The 18,722-nt window shown below is 35.9% G+C and overlaps 1 protein-coding gene across 1 annotated transcript in view; it reads right to left on the bottom strand.

Moving 5' to 3' along the window:
- The window catches only part of LOC149792117 (long-chain specific acyl-CoA dehydrogenase, mitochondrial-like), an 84,018-nt gene that overhangs the window by 47,123 nt on the left and 18,173 nt on the right, over positions 1-18,722 (bottom strand). The window contains exons 4-5 of the mRNA XM_089970640.1: positions 16,569-16,675; positions 3,110-3,274 (exon numbers count right to left, since the gene is read on the bottom strand). Of these exons, the coding sequence (XP_089826766.1) occupies positions 3,110-3,274; positions 16,569-16,675 (272 nt within the window). The remainder of the gene's footprint in view (positions 1-3,109; positions 3,275-16,568; positions 16,676-18,722) is intronic.

The raw sequence follows: 18,722 nt of genomic DNA, 5'->3' as shown, positions 1-18,722 counted from the left end.
AAAGAACATCAACACTATTCCAACATATTGGTATATCAGCACATCCAAGATTGGAATTCATTTGGAACACCACTGGAATTCATTCGGAATAATCTACAATTCTGTACTTGTGATAATATGTTTAGGACAATTTGGAATTTATTTCACAATACTTAAGTTCTTTTTACATTTTCACTTTGTATTCAGGTAAACAGATTATTTCTTGAATATTACTCAAATTTGTTGATTTTCACTCTTTCTGTTACTTAGTTTAAGACCATATAGTCGTAACACATTAAATTCACCAATTCTAGCATTTAAATGGTTGGACACTACTGGACCAAGGTAAAAAGAGGAAAGCTTTCGATCAACAATTACTTCATGCAAGACAACAGTACCCAACAGTACAAAAGTTCTTAAACTGTTTTGATATGTTGTGAGATATTTTACATCTGTCAGTATTTGATTGGTGGGAGGGTGATGCTTAACATAACCATCACTCATTTTACATACTGTGTGTACAATTACAGACATCTCCCCCTGCTTGTGTGTGTATAAGCCATACTGTGTGTACAATTACAGGCATCTTCCCATGCATGTGTGTATAAGCCATACTGTGTGTACAATTACAGACATCTCCCCCTGCTTGTGTGTGCATAAGCCATACTGTGTGTACAATTACAAGCATCTTCCCCCTGCTTGTGTGTGTATAAGCCATACTGTGTGTACAATTACAGACATCTCCCCCTGCTTGTGTGTGTATAAGCCATACTGTGTGTACAATTACAAGCATCTTCCCCCTGCTTGTGTGTGTATAAGCCATACTGTGTGTACAATTACAGACATCTCCCCCTGCTTGTGTGTGTATAAGCCATACTGTGTGTACAATTACAGACATCTCCCCCTGCTTGTGTGTGTATAAGCCATACTGTGTGTACAATGACAGACATCTTCCCATGCGTGTGTGTATAAGCCATACCGTGTGTACAATTACTGACATCTTCCCATGCGTGTGTGTATAAGCCATACTGTGTGTACAATTACAGACATCTTCCCCCACTTGTGTGTATAAGCCATACTGTTTGTACAATTACAGACATCTTCCCCTGTGTGTGTGTGTATAAGCCATACTGTGTGTACAATTACAGACATCTTACCTGACTTGTGTGTATCAGCCATACTGTGTGTACAATTACAGACATCTTCCCATGCATGTGTGTATAAGCCATACAGTGTGAACAATTACAGACATCTTCCCCGACTTGTGTGTGTAAGCCATACTGTGTGTACAATTACAGACATCTTACCCGACTTGTGTGTATAAGCCATACTGTGTGTACAATTACAGACATCTTCTCATGCGTGTGTGTATAAGCCATACTGTGTGTACAATTACAGACATCTTCCCCGACTTGTTTGTATAAGCCATACTGTGTGTACAATTACAGACATCTTCCCCGACTTGTGTGTATAAGCCATACTGTGTGAACAATTACAGGCATCTCCCCCGACTTGTGTGTATAAGCCATACCGTGTGTACAATTACAGACATCTTCCCCAACTTGTGTGTATAAGCCATACTGTGTGTACAATTACAGACATCTTCCCATGAGTCTGTGTATAAGCCATACTGTGTGTACAATTACAGGCATCTCCCCCCACTTGTGTGTATAAGCCATACTGTGTGTACAATTACAGACATCTCCCCCCACTTGTGTGTATAAGCCATACTGTGTGTACAATTACAGACACCTTCCCTGGTCAACACACACAAGTGATACATTCAACTATAAACATACTTTCTTCCAAGATGGCTCAAAGAACAATTTTCATGGGACATAACAAGACATCAGGGCTATCAGGTCAAAATAAAACCCAAACCCTAACAAATGAGTTTTGTTCCCCTAACTCTAAATACAAAATAATGCAGTTAGGTATTTATAAAATACTTCTTCTTTAAATTAGTTTTTGATATACAGTATGTGTACAAACACCTAATTAATTCAAATATTGGTGTGTGGAATGTAATAAAATTGACAACCAGATTATCATTGTAAGATTGAATGTCACAATCTACCTGCCAGATTGAATGGATATGTCATAATCTACCTGCCAGATTAAATGAGTATGTCTTAATCTACCTGCCAGGTTGAATGGATATGTCACATCTACCTGCCAGATTGAATGGATTTGTCATAATCTATCTACCAGACTGAATGGACATGTCATAATCTACCTGCCAGATTGAATGGATATGTCATATCTACCTGCCAGATTGAATGGATTTGTCAAAATCTACCTGCCAGATTGAATGAGTATGTCATAATCTACCTGCCAGAATGAATGAATATATCATAATCTACCTGCCAGATTGAATGGATACGTCATAATCTACCTGCCAGATTGAATGAATATGTCATAATCTACCTGCTAGATTGAATGGATATGTCATAGTCTACCTGCCAGATTGAATGGATATATCATAATCTACCTGCCAGATTGAACGAATATGTCATAATCTACCTGCCAGATTGAATGGATATGTCATAATCTACCTGCCAGACTGAATGGATATGTCATAATCTACCTGCCAGATTGAATGGACATGTCATAATCTACCTGCCAGATTGAATGGATATGTCATAATCTACCTGCCAGAATGAATGGATATGTCATAATCTACCTGCTAGATTGAATGAATATGTCATAATCTACCTGCCAGATTGAATGGATATGTCATAATCTACCTACCAGACTGAATAGATATGTCATAATCTACCTGCCAGATTGAATGGATATGTCATAATCTACCTACCAGACTGAATGGATATGTCATGATCTACCTGCCAGATTGAATGGATATGTCATAATCTACCTACCAGGTTGAATGGATATGGTATAATCTACCTGCCAGATTGAATGAATATGTCTTAATCTACTTGCCAGGTTGAATGGATATGTCATAATCTACCTGCCAGATTGAATGGATTTGTCATAATCTACCTTCCAGATTGAATGAATATGTCATAATCTACCTGCCATATTGAAAGCATATGTTATAATCTACCTGCCAGATTGAATAGATATGTCAAATCTACCTGCCAGATTGAATGGATATGTCATAATCTACCTGCCAGCTCCAGGTTCTGTCATGGCAATGGCTCCAATACATGTACCTGCTGTCATCCTTGGTATAAACTTCTCAACCTGCTCCCTAGAACCATAGTGGGTAATGTAGGGCATCACAATGTCTGAGTGTAGACCAAAACCTGGTCCAGAACAGTTCACATACATCCTGAAAATGAAGAAAAGAAAATACTGGTACTGAACAGCCCATACACAAACACACACACACACACACACATATATATGTTAGATAATTTTTAATTCATACTCTACATAGACTCGAACCCAGGTCCACAGGTAAATGGGGACCCATCACGATGGAATACAACAGACTGAAGGCCAAGAAAAATATCATGAATGGCACATCATATGCCTATCATGTATCTAATAAAAAATCCATGCAGGTAACTTAAATTTTTATGTAAAAACCACTTATTTTTTTTAAGTCACAATGACCTGGACCACTGAACTTCTGACCCAAAAATTAAAAGGTTTTTCTTCACTTCAATTGCAAGAAATTTACAAAGTATGATCCAGGTCTGTGATGTAAAACTAAAAATAATACAAGGACACAGGTTTTCTTCTTTCAGTCTAAATTACCAGGACCATTCATCCTTCAGCTTCTTGGTGTAGAAATAAATGTCACTGTATAGAGGCCATTTATCTTTTTAGTCACACCAACCTTTGACCTTGTAACCCCAAAACAGATAGGTTTCTTCCTTACCCCAAGTACGTGGCAAAGTTTGGTTGATGATGGAGTTATTGTAAGAAAAGCATCTTCTTTAGTCCCTTTACCCTTGATCTTTGATCTGAAATTAATACGTTTTTTTTCCGTACCCCAAGTTTGGTAACTGTAGATGGCGGGTAAGATGAGTTATTATGCAGAAAACATTTTTCTTCTTTCATCCAGTTATTTTGACATGTTATCTTTTGACCCAAAAATTAAATAGGGTTCTTCCATATTGAAAGTATGAATCAGCCACAAAGTATGACAACAAAAGATAATGGTAAATTTAAGTTACTGTGAAGAATCCATTTTTTCATTCATGGTGACCTTGACTAATGAGTTTCTAACCCTAAAATTAATGGGGTTCTTCTTTACACAACATGTAAGCTGTCCACAGGATTTTGTTGTTGTTGTTGTTGTAGGGTTTAACACCACTTTTCAGCACACGATAGGCTATACGTGGCAGCCAGTATTAATGGTGGAGGAAGAACCCGGGAAAAGCCCGGAAAAAACCACCGACCCACGAGAAGCTACTCGCACAATTTCTCACATACCCACACTGGCTGAATCCGAGACTCAAACCCATGCAGACAGAGGTGAGATGGCAGTGATCCGTAACGGAGAGCGCTTTAGACCACTTGGCCACTCAGAACCCCCCACATGGTTTTGTAACTGCTGATGGTGCATAACTAATAATAATAAAATACTTTATTCACAATGTGTACCAAAAAAATGCATTGAACTGCACAAGACAAGAATTATTGAAGGCTGGAAATAATAAAATATGGCAGTTGCTTACAAAACTGGGATGAAAAGAATGTTTTACTTCTGCATTTAGGCTATTAGACAATTCGGCCCAAAGACAATTCGGCCCAAGACAATTCGGCCCAACTTGGACCGAAAATAAGACAATTCGGCCCAACTTAAAAGACAATTCGGCCCAACTCGAAAGACAATTCAGCCCAATTTTATAATACAACTGACAATAGTTTTAATAAGTATTTATTTTTAACATTCATTTTGACAATTCTTATATAATGTTTTTACCGTATAGTTCAAAATCCTTGCATTAGGTAACTTAATTATTCATTCTCATTTTAATTAGTTTGTAAAATAGAATAGGTTGAGAATAAAATTTGAAACATTTGGTGAACTAGATAAATGTTTTCCTAAGTTATAATGGTTAGGAGCTTTCTGATATCTTTAGGAAAACCGTCCCAAAGACAAATATTACTGTGGAGAAAGGACGTCTGATAAAAAGTATAGTAGAGATGGACGTGATGCTTGGGGAGTTATGTAGACAATAATGAGATGCATCATATCTCCTGTGGAAGAAGGTTGATTTTGTTAGGCACTTGCCCACTTGGTCTCAAAACCTTAATTCTCAGGCAAAATACATACGTTACAAGAGATCTTCTCGTATTTGAACGTATTTGTTATGATTTGCAAATAAAATTATTCCGGTGAAAATGTTCGAAAATTGCATAATTAGGTATTTTGCAATAATTCAGAACATTATTGCATTTTGCTATTATGAGTTACGAAAAAGACAGATAAATGTGCACAACGTAAGATGCATCTTTACCAAAATTTCTCGTATTTTAAATTTCATTTAAATTGATAATAATGAATATTCAAAACACCAAAAAAAACATTTTAAGTTGTCAAATTAATACCTATCTAATCTTAACAGTTTCCGATTCAAAACATAAGCACGAAAGTTTACAATGTGTATGCCTTTTTTTAGTAACTCCAAAAATATAACGTATGTATCAGATACATACGACAAAAGACTGTTCATTAAATCTGTAATCGTTTTCACTCGGCTTTCTTGGTTCCCTTTTGGTCATGAAAAAATGGCATGAAATTATTACAAATATGTTTGATTAACCATATTAAACACATATATGAAGCAGTGTTACAATCTGAAGCCTAAAATCAAATATATTAGTATAATATCTCATGTACGGTGTCACTACTCTTAGAAAAATGTAAAGGTATTCTGTAGAATATTATCTGTTAAGTATTATTATTATTTGATAAATCAATATAGAATATTTGACCAGACAACTTTTATTCAGAATGTCATGCAGATGCATATATTTTTTTAAGCATAAAAATAAATGTATTTAAGTATTTTAATTAGAAAGCGCAATATATGTTAGTTTGTGTTCTCTCTCTCTCTCTCTCTCTCTCTCTCTCTCTCAGCTATCTTACATAGTATCTACTTGCTGTTTGAAGAAAATTATCTTTATACAACTATCATAAAGTTGGGCCAAATTGTCTTTCGAGTTGGGCCGAATTGTCTTTTAAGTTGGGCCGAATTGTCTTATTTTCGGTCCAAGTTGGGCCGAATTGTCTTGGGCCGAATTGTCTTTGGGCCGAATTGTCTATAAGTCCTGCATTTCATATCAAAAAAGGGGTTGTTCATAACTTAATATCATTATGTAAGATATTCCATATTTTAAGGAATGTTTTGGGATTGTTATTAGAGGAGGATGTGATCTGACTACGCTTCAAAGTATTCAGATTATCTGGTACCATATTATATCGAACTTTGTACATGAGGACTGAGTCACTGTAAAACATAATCAACTGTGTATTTCAAATAAAAGTTCCAGCCACTTTCTTCCAAAGATTTTCGATGTATTTTTGGAAGGTAAGATGATGTTGTTGTTGTTGTGTGGTTTAATGCCATATTTCAGCACAATGATAGGCTATGCATGGCGGCCAGTATTAATGGTGGAGGAAGAAAACAGGAAAACCCCGGGAAGAACCACTGACCCACGAGAAGCTACTGGCGAGCTTTCTCACATACCCATGTTAGCCGAATCCTAGACTCAAACCCACATAGACAGAGGTGAGATGGCAGTGATCCGTAACGGAAAGCGCTTTAGACCACGTGGCCCCTCAGGGCCCCAGAAGGTAAGATGAACAATGTCTCTAAATATTGAAACAATAATCAAATTGAGGTAATATAAAATTGTACACATTAAAATACTGAATTCATTCTAAATAAAATATTCTTATATGCAGAGTTGACTGGTTATTCCATGACAAGGTGTTATCAAGAGTTGACTGTTTATTCCATGACAGGGTGTTATCAAGAATTGACTGTTTATTCCATGACATGGTGTCATCAAGAGTAGATTGTTTATTCCATGACATGGTGTCATCAAGAGTTGATTGTTTATTCCATGACAGTGTCATCAAGAGTTGATTGTTTTTCCCATGACAGTGTCATCAACAGTAGATTGTTTATTCCATGACAGTGTCATCAAGAGTAGATTGTTTATTCTATGATAAGGTGTCATCCTCTGTGACTCCTATCAGTTTTTCATGACTAACATATTGATGTTAGTGACATTCACAAAAACAAATATATCCTTCTGCATTCTTCTTTTCTTCAGAGTAGTGGCAATTTGTAAAACCCTGTTTTATTTTAATTTGTGTGTGTGTGTGTGATTTGGATTTTTAATGTAGCTTTAACAATTTTTCAGTCATATTGAATAAACAGTAGCAATAAAAGTTGTCCTAAAATTGACCTTTGCAAAACTCGTGTAATAACACTGGACAGTGGTTTAAAATGCAATTCAGCCAAATGGTTTGACATTTAATACTTAAATGCAAAATAAAAAGTTTTAAATTTGAGCATCCATACATTCCTAATTAACAAAGTAGAATAATAATAATAATGAGGACCTTGTATAGCGCCTAATCTTTAGCTCTAAGCACTTTACAACTTTAGACAACACCTATAAGATAAGAAACATAATAATATTATTATAAGAACAAACAACATGAAATTAGAAAAACATTTTAAAAAAATAAAAAACATGCTGAGAATATTTCAGGTAGGAAACATTATTAGGTCTTTAAGTTTGTTCTTGCTGTCGAAATAAGTGAGTTTTGGGAGCCCTCTTGAATGTGATCAGTGTGTCTTTGTGTCTAAGTTCAGTGGGCAATTCATTCCACATTGCTGGGCCCTGGTATGCAAAAGAATTCTGTCCATATGACTTTATTTTCATACTTGGAATAATGAGTATACGATTGTCAGAAGAGGAGCATAAGTATCTTGCTGGTGTGTACACATGGGTGAGGTCAGATAGGTATGTTGGACTAGAGTCCGACAGTGAAATGTAGCACAGAGAAAAAATTTTGTGTTTAATTCTGGATCGAATGGATAGCCATTGTAGGGTACAGAGCAGCGGGGAGGTGTGCTCTGATCGTGGTACTCTAAGTATGATCCGAGCAGCTATGTTTTGAACTTTTTAAGTTTCTCGAGTAGATATTGAGATGAACCAGACAGAATTGAGTTACAATAGTCCAGTCTAGAAAGTACTAATGAACACACAAGTGTTTTAGTGGCATCAACTGAAAGATATTTGCGAATGGAGCTGATGCGTATCAGCTCAAGATATGCAGCCTTGCATATCTGTTCATGACATGTTGGTGCAATGTGAAAGTACTGTCCAGAGTAACACCTAGGTTTCGTACTGATTGTGTGAATTTAATGTTGGCGTTGCTGATATTTATTGTTTGAGGTAAAGGATGTGAGTGAGAAAGTCTTTGTGTTGTGATCAGAATGGCCTCAGTTTTATCATCATTCATCTGCAGCTTGTTACAAGTCATCCATGATTTCACATCAGAAATGCACCTCTCTACACCTTGGATGGTAGCATCAACTTCAGTTGGGTGGCTAGATTTGTATGTTTGGGTGTCATCAGCGTACAATTGGTGAGATACTGGATGATGATGTATGACACTTGAGAGTGACCGAGTGTACAGAATGAAGAGAACAGGTCCAAGAACAGACCCCTGTGGAACACCACAACATAGATCAACTGGGCTGGAGTGTATTCCATTTGCAGATACAATTTGTGTCCTGTTGACCAAGTAGGACTTGAACCACAGTAAGGCTGTATCATGAATGCCATACACATGCTAGAGACGGTGAAGTAATATATCATGGTCTATTTTGTCAAATGATGCAGACAAATCAAGGAGGGTGAGGACTGTAATCTTTCCGATATCTTTCCAATATCCAATGCAGAGAGAATGTCATTAACTACTTTTAGAGGAGTTGTTTCAGTACTGTGGCAAGGGCGATATGCAGATTGTACATTGTTAAAAAGACTACCTCAATTTAGAAGAGATACAAGCTGGGATAGAACAACCTTTTCTAAGATGTTTTAAATGAATGGGAGATTAGAAACTGGGCGGTAGTTCTTTAAATCGTTATGGTCTAATGTTGGTTTCTTCAGCAGAGGCTTTACAATGGCAGTTTTGAAAAATGATGGGAATTCCCCAGATGAGAGAGAGAGAGATAGAGAGAGAGAGGGGTATTAATAACATCAGTTAGTGAAGACAATACTGGATCCAAGCACTCAAGCAGCAGCGATGTTGGAATTGGATCAAGTTCACATGACTTTGGTGCACTCTTCATCACGACTGTATGTACGAAATCCATAGAGACAGGTTCAAAATGCTGCTAATGGTTGCTGCTCAAATTCTGTATCCCAACTGTATGGTGACGACAAGTCAATTGAAATTGTGGTGTCAAGCTTATCTCTAATGGTTTGTACTTTGTCACAGAAAAAATTTGCAAACATGTCCGGAAGGTCGACTGGAGAGAAGGTAGTTGGAAGTGGTGTTGATTTGTTCCTTGACATTAGCTTGTTAGTAATCTCGAAGAGCTCTTTGCAGCTGGAACTTTCCATGATCTTAGTAGTGTAGTGGGCTGATTTCGCTGCATGGACTATATCTGTGACATTCTTCTTAGCAACTTCATAGATCTGCTTATGAATAGTGAGTCTGGTGGAAAGCCTGAGCCTCTCAGCTTTACGGCGGTCTCTTTTAGCAGTGCGAAGCTGATCCCTAACACTGGTATACCATGGGGAACATTTAATAGTGTGACCATGTCAAACACTTTTCTAAAATCTAACACACCAATAACATTTGCTTTATTTCCTGATATAAAAACGATGTCTGAAAGGAGTGGAACTTTCTAAAATAGGATTCACTGATGAACAGCAAATTATGGACTGAAAAAGGAATAAAAATCATTAAACACATGTGAATTGAGTAGTTTTTACAGCATGGGAATAATAACAATTGGCCTATATCAACTGGAGTTATTGCATGGAAACTATTTTCCTTCAGCAACCATGATATTTGACCAACTACGGATAGGGAAGTTATTAAGCAGATACAATTTTGAATTCTTGAACTCAAAATTAACAGGTTTTCATCCTTAGTCCAAGTGCAAGGCATCCATAAAATTTGGTAACTCACATTGGTGGACAACTTGAAATATTATGCAGATATGAAATTAAGAGATGGACAAACTGATAGATATGACATTGAGAGATGGACAAACTGAAAGATATGAAATTGAGAGATGGACATACTGATAGATATGAAATTGAGAGATGGACAAACTGATAGAATCTTATGAAAATGAATGATGGACAAACTGACAGATAAGAAGTTGAGAGATGGACAAACTGACAGATATGACATTGAGAGTTGGACAAACTGATAGATATGAAAATGAATGATGGACAAACTGACAGATATGAAACTGAGAGATGGACAAACTGACAGATATGAAACTGAGAGATGGACAAACTGACAGATATGACATTGAGAGTTGGACAAATTTACAGATATGAAATTGAGAAATGGACAAACTGATAGAGATGAAACTGAGACATGGACAAACTGATAGAGATGAAACTGAGACATGGACAAACTTACATATATGAAACTGAGACACGGACAAACTGACAAACATAATATTATATGCCATATGTTCTGTGTATAACAAAATGGCTTGAAACAGTTCATGTATATAACTTACAGCCTGAAATAGTAGTCTTTAGACAAAATCCTCATTTGATAAAGTTTATACAATTAATTTACATCTTGTATATAACATAGAATGTGAGCTAGAACTGGCCTAACACAGTTCATGTACATAACTTACAGCCTGCAATAGTATTGACTGTAGGCTCAAAAATGGCCTGAAACAGTCCAGTCTGCTGGCCAAAAACTGGTCATAAGTAGTTCCTATATATAACATACAGCCTGAAATAGTCCAGTCTGCAGGCCAAAAACTGGTCTTAAAGGAGACCAGAAATCAGACATTTCCTTTTACATATGTAATTCTTTACAGATTTTATTTCGACTGTAATGTTTATAAATTAAAAATATCACAAGTGGGTAGTGATTATATTGCGTGGAAGATACCACCATTCCGTAAATTGTCGAGTTTTTCAGAGTTTTGATGAGACGCCAGATCATGTGGTCCCATGACGCAATATTAGCCAGTCCTCGAATACAAACATAAACATGGCGAGCGAGACAGACAGGAGGAGACCAGATTTGGGTTGCACAGTCAAAAGATGAATCTGCTGTCTGATATAATAGTTTATGTACTGTAATGGTCAGTGCTCAAAGAATTTTTTTAGGCACAGGCCCAGAGTTGATGACTTAAATAAACTCAAGCTATGAATGAAATTACACACGTCCAGACAGTTCATACCCGTAAACTCTCAAGTCGGGAGAAAAACCTCCCGATTTTGGGGGTATTTTCTCATCTACCTCCCGATCTCATATCTCCCAATTTTTCGCAGTGAAGTCCCCATTATTGCATTATGTCTGTCAATTTTCATTTCTCAGAAGAAGAAGAAAAGAAAAAAAACCAAACATAAATAGATATAATGTATGCAATCCACATAAGCCATATTCTATCAGTTGTGAACATTGCAGTAATGAAATCAGTGCCAGATTTTGGCATAAGCTAAACAAGCTACAGCTTAGGGCCTCACAGTCTGAAGGGCAGAGACGGCATTAGGAGTATGTGGGGCCGACCATGATCGCACGGGGCCAGAGTATTGTTATCTTGATTGGTATGCTACTGCAAACACTGATTATGTGTAGACTACATCAACTTTCGCGATCTGGCAGAGAATATAGCTTGACAAAATCATAAGGATGACCTTAGGCCTAAAGCACAGGCCCCCTTAAGAGTGGGGCCTGGGGTGGTTGCCCCACTTGCCACCACCAAACACCGTTCATGCTGAAGGGGCCTCTCAATTTTATTTTATACCATATAGGGCCTCTTCAGCTTCCCATAGCTTAGGGCCTCACTATGTCTAAACTGCCACACTGCAGACATCATAGCGATATGACTGAAAAATTGTTAAAGCTACGTTAAAAATCCAAATCACACACACACACATCTAAATCAAGCACTGGACAAAATAATTAATATTACATGACAGTTTTTTCTTCAGTAAATAAAATGTTAAGATTAAACATTATTCACATAACTTTCAGATTTTTTAAATAACTACAACAATACTATAGTAAAACAATATTAAAAGAATAAAATCTCCATCAATTAGCTTAAATGAATGATCACTGTGAATGCTGTGAAATTTGCTCTGCAAACAAACTCAAATCTCTATTTACGCTAAAGAAACTCAGCCAGTTAACACCTGACATTCCTCTACCATATATGTAAAAGTTTAATTACCATGATTAAATTAAAAGAAGGAATAAAAGAAAATATACCATGCAGTATATGTCCTCCTAAAGAACTAATTCAGAATAAATATTTTATTCAGTAAACAGTGTTACATGCATTAAGACTTATGCCTGAGGAAAAAAGGTGGGGCATAAAATGTGAGAAAAACAGTTGTCATATGTAAGGTAACTTGTGACCGCAGATTTGAACTGTTAAAATGAGGTTCTAGGCATTGTAAGTTACAACAAAATAGGCATCGTTTATTTGTCAATCAATAAACACACTGTTGAACATGGTTTCTTTGATGTATGTCAGAAGGGCAGTCCTTTTCACAAGATAAATGCAAGGATAAGGATTACTGTTCATTAGTCACACTGGCTTTATTGTTTGTGTACTTAAAACAAAACTTTAGATATTTTGCAATTTGGCCAGAGCAGGACCAGGATATGAAAAAGGGGCTTGTCCTGGGGCAATAATAAGGAGTATCACAGGGAGAAATGGCACATCCCATGGGCGCTCGCACATTAGGGCATGGGGGTGGGGTCAATAGTCTCCTCACCCCAATTTCTATTGTCACCGGTTAATGTGAAACTTTGACCTCTTTTCTTTTAATCGCTGCAGCTATTTAAACTGCCCAAGGGATTGTTTTACATCAGTTCCAATCATTACAGATTACCGTTTATACATACTACATGTAACAGGCATAGACTGAAATTTTTTTATTTTTTACTTTTAAAGTTATTTTTAAAGATTACTGAAAATTGTGTTTTCTTGAAGCACGACAGGTTTAGAATCTTACTTTTAACAAAGCTTCCATCTGATAAAAATCAGATCTCAATTTCACCTAGGACAGTAGTGATTTGATTTAGATTGTGCCATGTTAAGGCATGGCTCCCAAAATTTCATATACATGTATTTTTATTGTGCACAAAAAAATCTTAAAAAAGTACAAAAAAAACGTAAAAAGTTGCTTATCATTTTGGGGAAGAGATCACGTATGAATAATACAAGACGAACGTGGCTTGGCTCCTGAAATTTTATATGTATTTTTCTCGTACACGAAAAAGTATTTTTTTGTTCTTAAAAGTAAGAAGAAGAAAAAAAACGCATAAAAAGTTTATTCTGGGATCGCGTAGGTCTTCTCCAATGTCGCAAACTTGGATTGTTTTTCCTTATTGGCTGCAAATCATACATGTGGCTTTTTTATGTATTGGTGACATTGTTGGCTGTTTAAACTTTTATATACAACCATTGGTTTGGAGTGCAGAAATTCAGAGGCTCCATGAAAAGAAGCCGCAAACTGGATATAAAATGCACTGAAATTTATCTATTGTTACATAAACAAATTCTTTGTCCATACTGACAAACCATCTAAACAATGCACTGTTATATCATAATCCGCTTATCTTGACATTTAGTATGAGTTCTGTATGTTCTGAAATATCCGCTTTTTTGTTGTTGACATTTCTGGTAACGGTGATCAACCGGACGAGGCATTGTTTCGCAATCTATCTTTCATCGGATTTTTGGCCGCTCGCTAGTAATTAATATATTTACAAAGAGTGACATTTGTACGTGGATGGTAAGTAAAATTCCTCTTCTTTTCGCTCAAAATTAAATCCTTCAGAACACTCACATTTTCTGTAATAATCCCTATCATCAGAACACCTGCGTCTCTATCATCAGTTGACCATTTGTTAATTTTCAGACGCATGCTTGGAAGGCAGCATCACGCTGCTACCACAAATGTAAAAAAAAATACATCTTACCTATTGGTTTATTCAATAGGTATGGAGGGACAGTAACTATAATAGTCTAAACGACAGCCAATTCCTTTTTGAAAATGTACCCAGATAAAATAGTTTGCTGAAATTTCAAAGGAAACAGATTACCTTTGAAGCACCAACTGTTATGAAAACATACTCAGCAAATGGAAAAAATACCAGTCTCAATCATGCAATACAATTATTTGATGTTGCCGCCACAATAAGAATTGAGCATTCATTTGGTTCTCCAAAGCTGTCTTTTAGCGGTGACTTCAATAGCACATGCACCCTTCATCAAAGAAAGCCGACTACATTCTTTCAATAACAGCAAAGAACTTTTCTTCAAAGGAAGTCAGTACCAAACTTAAATAAAAGTGATGGAATCTGATGGATTTTTGCATTTTCCAACGTGACTGGAACATGTTAACTGTGCTGTGAAAGTTTCCTTTTTGTAGGGAAAAAGTTTATGCTTAAGAATGCTACCAATGGCGGCTAAAACGCAAACTAACTTTTACTGACTTGGAACGTACTTTAAAGTAAATGTGCTTTGTCATTCGTTACGTGACTGTGCCATGTTTTTCCACTGAATTCAGACCAATATGACCTGTTACAAAATTAATGAATATTTTAAAGCTGTGTGTGCATATTTTCGATGGAATCACTTGTATTGTGGATTCAATGTATATGACGAGGTTCGCAGGTGAGTACACTGTGTTGATACTATTCATGCTATACATCAGACATGTATATAAACAGTATTCACGTATATGTACCAATTCGTGGTTCTCTACATAAAGTAAACTATTATATATGTCTTCTCTGTTTTCACTACAGGTGCATTTCTCATTTAATATGCATCAATTTAAGAAGGTAACTGTGCTGACGAAGCATGTATTTTACCACCTGCATTTTATTACCCACCCCCCACACACACCATTTATTTTGGGGGTACATTTTTTTCAGCTAACTGACTTGGTTGCATATAACACAGTTTGGTATATAACACGGTCGGGTTCTATGGCTCCCAACTACCGTGTTATAGCGGGGTCACACTGTATATAAACATTCTTGGAACTGTGTGCAGTCAGTTCTATTCCTATAGATCAACTATGAAAATAATGATAGAAAGTAATAACAATCCCCGTTTTCTAAATGAATTTAACATGGTACACAATTTAATCACAATACTTTTTTTTTTGTTTCCCACTCCTTTCTCATGCACAAGGGACAAAATATGTGGAAATCTGGAGTGAAAGAGAAAAAGAATTTGGGCTGGATGAAAACCTTGAAACTGAACTGGCACCAAGTAACTAACAAGAATGATTCATTGTTATGGTATGTGTACACCTGCTTGGGATCAATCTACAGTGTTTACATAATCAATGATACATAGTTACAAATGCCTGTTGACACAATAAGGTAAATATCTTGGTTACAGGGCACACATATGTAATATATTTAATGCTTTGCTGTTGTTTCTAAAACCTATAATAAGGTTCTAAAAATTGATTATAATTAATTAAATATGAAAATGTCCAAAGGCTGCCCCCCCCCCCTTCTCTCTCTCTCTCTCTGTTGACCATCATAGCAAGATACGGGCAAAAATTCATGAAAAGATGACCATACCATGATATCACTGGACCTATGAAGAGTGATGGTAAATGTTAAGTCGAACCAATCAAAGGGAGAGAGAGACATAAACAATGTTATGGTTGGTAGTAATGTTAATTAAAGCAAAAAAATGACTTAGATCAACTGTAAATATATTAAAATATTTTAATCTCTTGTTGGTTCGTCATTTTGTTTAGTTTCTATTTCACACTAATTTCCATGCCCCTGTACATAAATGGCTGAGCATTCAGTGTTCAAGAATCTATGTGTTTGTTGAGCTCTACTTTCTTCATTAAAACCATCCTTCATATATAAATCATCAGTGTGTCCTATACTGATTTAATCAATGTGAATAAAAGTAAAAACTCAAAATAGAAAACAATCAACTTATCAATATGCAACGGTGATTGTGAAAAGCCACAAAAAGCACAAACTACTTTTTGTAGCTGACACACTCAGCAAAGATGTGAGTTTCATTCACTCAGTCAATACACAGTTGCCCGTAGTCAGTCTTAGCTCTGTTCAAAAGGCAAATATGTGTATTTGTACTGATATAAATAAAATATATATATAGTATGTATGCTGTTTCAATGATATACAACTCGTATAAATTTTTCATTAAAAGGAAACTCGGCAAGCCTTATTTCCTTTCAATGAAATTTTTTTACATCTTGTGGTATGTCACTGGTACAGCATACATACTACACATATTTTCTATATGTATACATATACTGTATAAAAGAAATGAACTTCTATTTATCTCTTTTTCAAATGATTTAAATATGACATCTCATTACTGCTAAGTTATCTCTTGACATGTGCTTACTGTTCTTCCCATGTTATAGCTGTGGACAACATATCACCCCCAACACCTCCAACTTCAGCTGGTGTGTTAACTCCTAATAATCCCTGGGCACCTGCCTTCTCCCACACCTGCAAATAAAGCATTTAATCAGACTGTGATAAAAGTATGACAATGTACTAGGGTATTGTATAAACAATACAAATGGGTACCACCAACAACTGATGTATAATTAATATTCTCAGTTGTTCTCAGATATTGCATAAGGAATGTACTCAGGTATTGCCTACACCTTATGCATAAGGAATATTCTCAGATGCACTCAGGTATTGTCTAAACCTGCTGCATAAAGAAAGTACTCAGGTACTGACTTCACCTGATGTGTAAGGCACATACTCAGGTATTGCCTACACCTGACGCAAAAGGATTATTCTTAGATGTACTCAGGTATTGCCCACACCGGCTGCATAAAGAATGTACTCAGATGTGGCCTACTCCTGATGTGTAAGGAATAATCTCAGATGTACTCGGTTATTGTCAAAACCTGCTGCATAAGGAATTAACTCAGGTATCGCCTATACCTGATGGGTGCAGAATGTACTAGGATATTGCCTACATCTGGCATGTAAGAACTGTACTCAGGTACTACCTACAGCTTATTATTAAGCTATGTACCGGTACTGTCTACATCTTACCATTAAGAAATGTACTTGGGTACTGTGTACATCTTACCATTAAGCAATGTAGTAGGGTACTGTCTACATCTTACCATTAAGCAATGTAGTAGGGTACTGTGTACATCTTACCATTAAGCAATGTAGTAGGGTATTGTGTACATCTTGCCATTAAGCAATGTAGTAGGGTATTGTGTACATCTTGCCATTAAGCAATGTAGTAGGGTATTGTGTACATCTTGCCATTAAGCAATGTAGTAGGGTACTGTGTACATCTTACCATTAAGCAATGTAGTAGGGTACTGTGTACATCTTGCCATTAAGCAATGTAGTAGGGTACTGTGTACATCTTGCCATTAAGCAATGTAGTAGGGTACTGTGTACATCTTACCATTAAGCAATGTAGTAGGGTACTGTGTACATCTTACCATTAAGCAATGTGGTAGGGTACTGTGTACATCTTACCATTAAGCAATGTGGTAGGGTACTGTGTACATCTTATATCTGATATATAAGGAATACACTCAGGAGCTGCCTACTACACCTCATGTGTAAGGAATGCACTCTGGTTTTGCTTAAATGTTTGTTGCAAATTTAGAGTTGAACAAATGAAACATTATCCTTTATATATCTTACAAGTTCCATATAATCTTGTATGCCATCCTATTTGATCCATCAATACAGTCATGCCTTCATTCTAAATAAAAACAGGCCACCACAAGCGTAATTGTTAAAGCTCTAAAATATTGCACAACACCAATACATAAATATGCATTCAATATAACAAAATTTGGGCCATCACAAGTTACATCACTACAAATATAAGCATAATGTTTAGGATAGAATGTAAGAAATTAATATCACCAAACCATCAATTAACTCAAAGTACATTTTATCTGTAAATCAGTAGGGAAAAAACATCAATTAACTCAAAGTACATTTTATATGTAAATCAGTAGGGAAAAACATCAATTAACTCAAAGTACATTTGATAGGTAAATCAGTAGGGAAAAAACATCAATTAACTCAAAGTACATTTTATTTGTAAATCAGTAGGGAAAAAACATCAATTAACTCAAAGTACATTTTATATGTAAATCAGTAGGGAAAAAACATCAATTAACTCAAAGTACATTTTATATGTAAATCAGTAGGGAAAAAACATCAATTAACTCAAAGTACATTTTATATGTAAATCAGTAGGGAAAACAACATCAATTAACTACAAGTATAATTACAGTTCCCATGTAAATCAGTCATGGCAAACCATCAATTAACTCAAAGTACATTTTATATGTAAATCAGTAGGGAAAACAACATCAATAAACTACAAGTATAATTACAGTTGACATGTAAATCAATAGTGGCAAACCATCAGTTAATTCAAAGTACATTTTATATGTAAATCAGTAGGGAAAACAGCATCAATTAACTACAAGAAAAACTAAATTTTACATGTAAATCAATAGGGCCAAACCATCAATTAACAACAATTATAGTTATA

Source organism: Sinohyriopsis cumingii, chromosome 9 (genome assembly GCF_028554795.1).
Source record: "Sinohyriopsis cumingii isolate HCF-2022 chromosome 9, ASM2855479v2, whole genome shotgun sequence".
Lineage (NCBI taxonomy): Eukaryota > Metazoa > Mollusca > Bivalvia > Unionida > Unionidae > Sinohyriopsis > Sinohyriopsis cumingii.
This window is presented reverse-complemented; position numbering and strand designations above follow the sequence as displayed.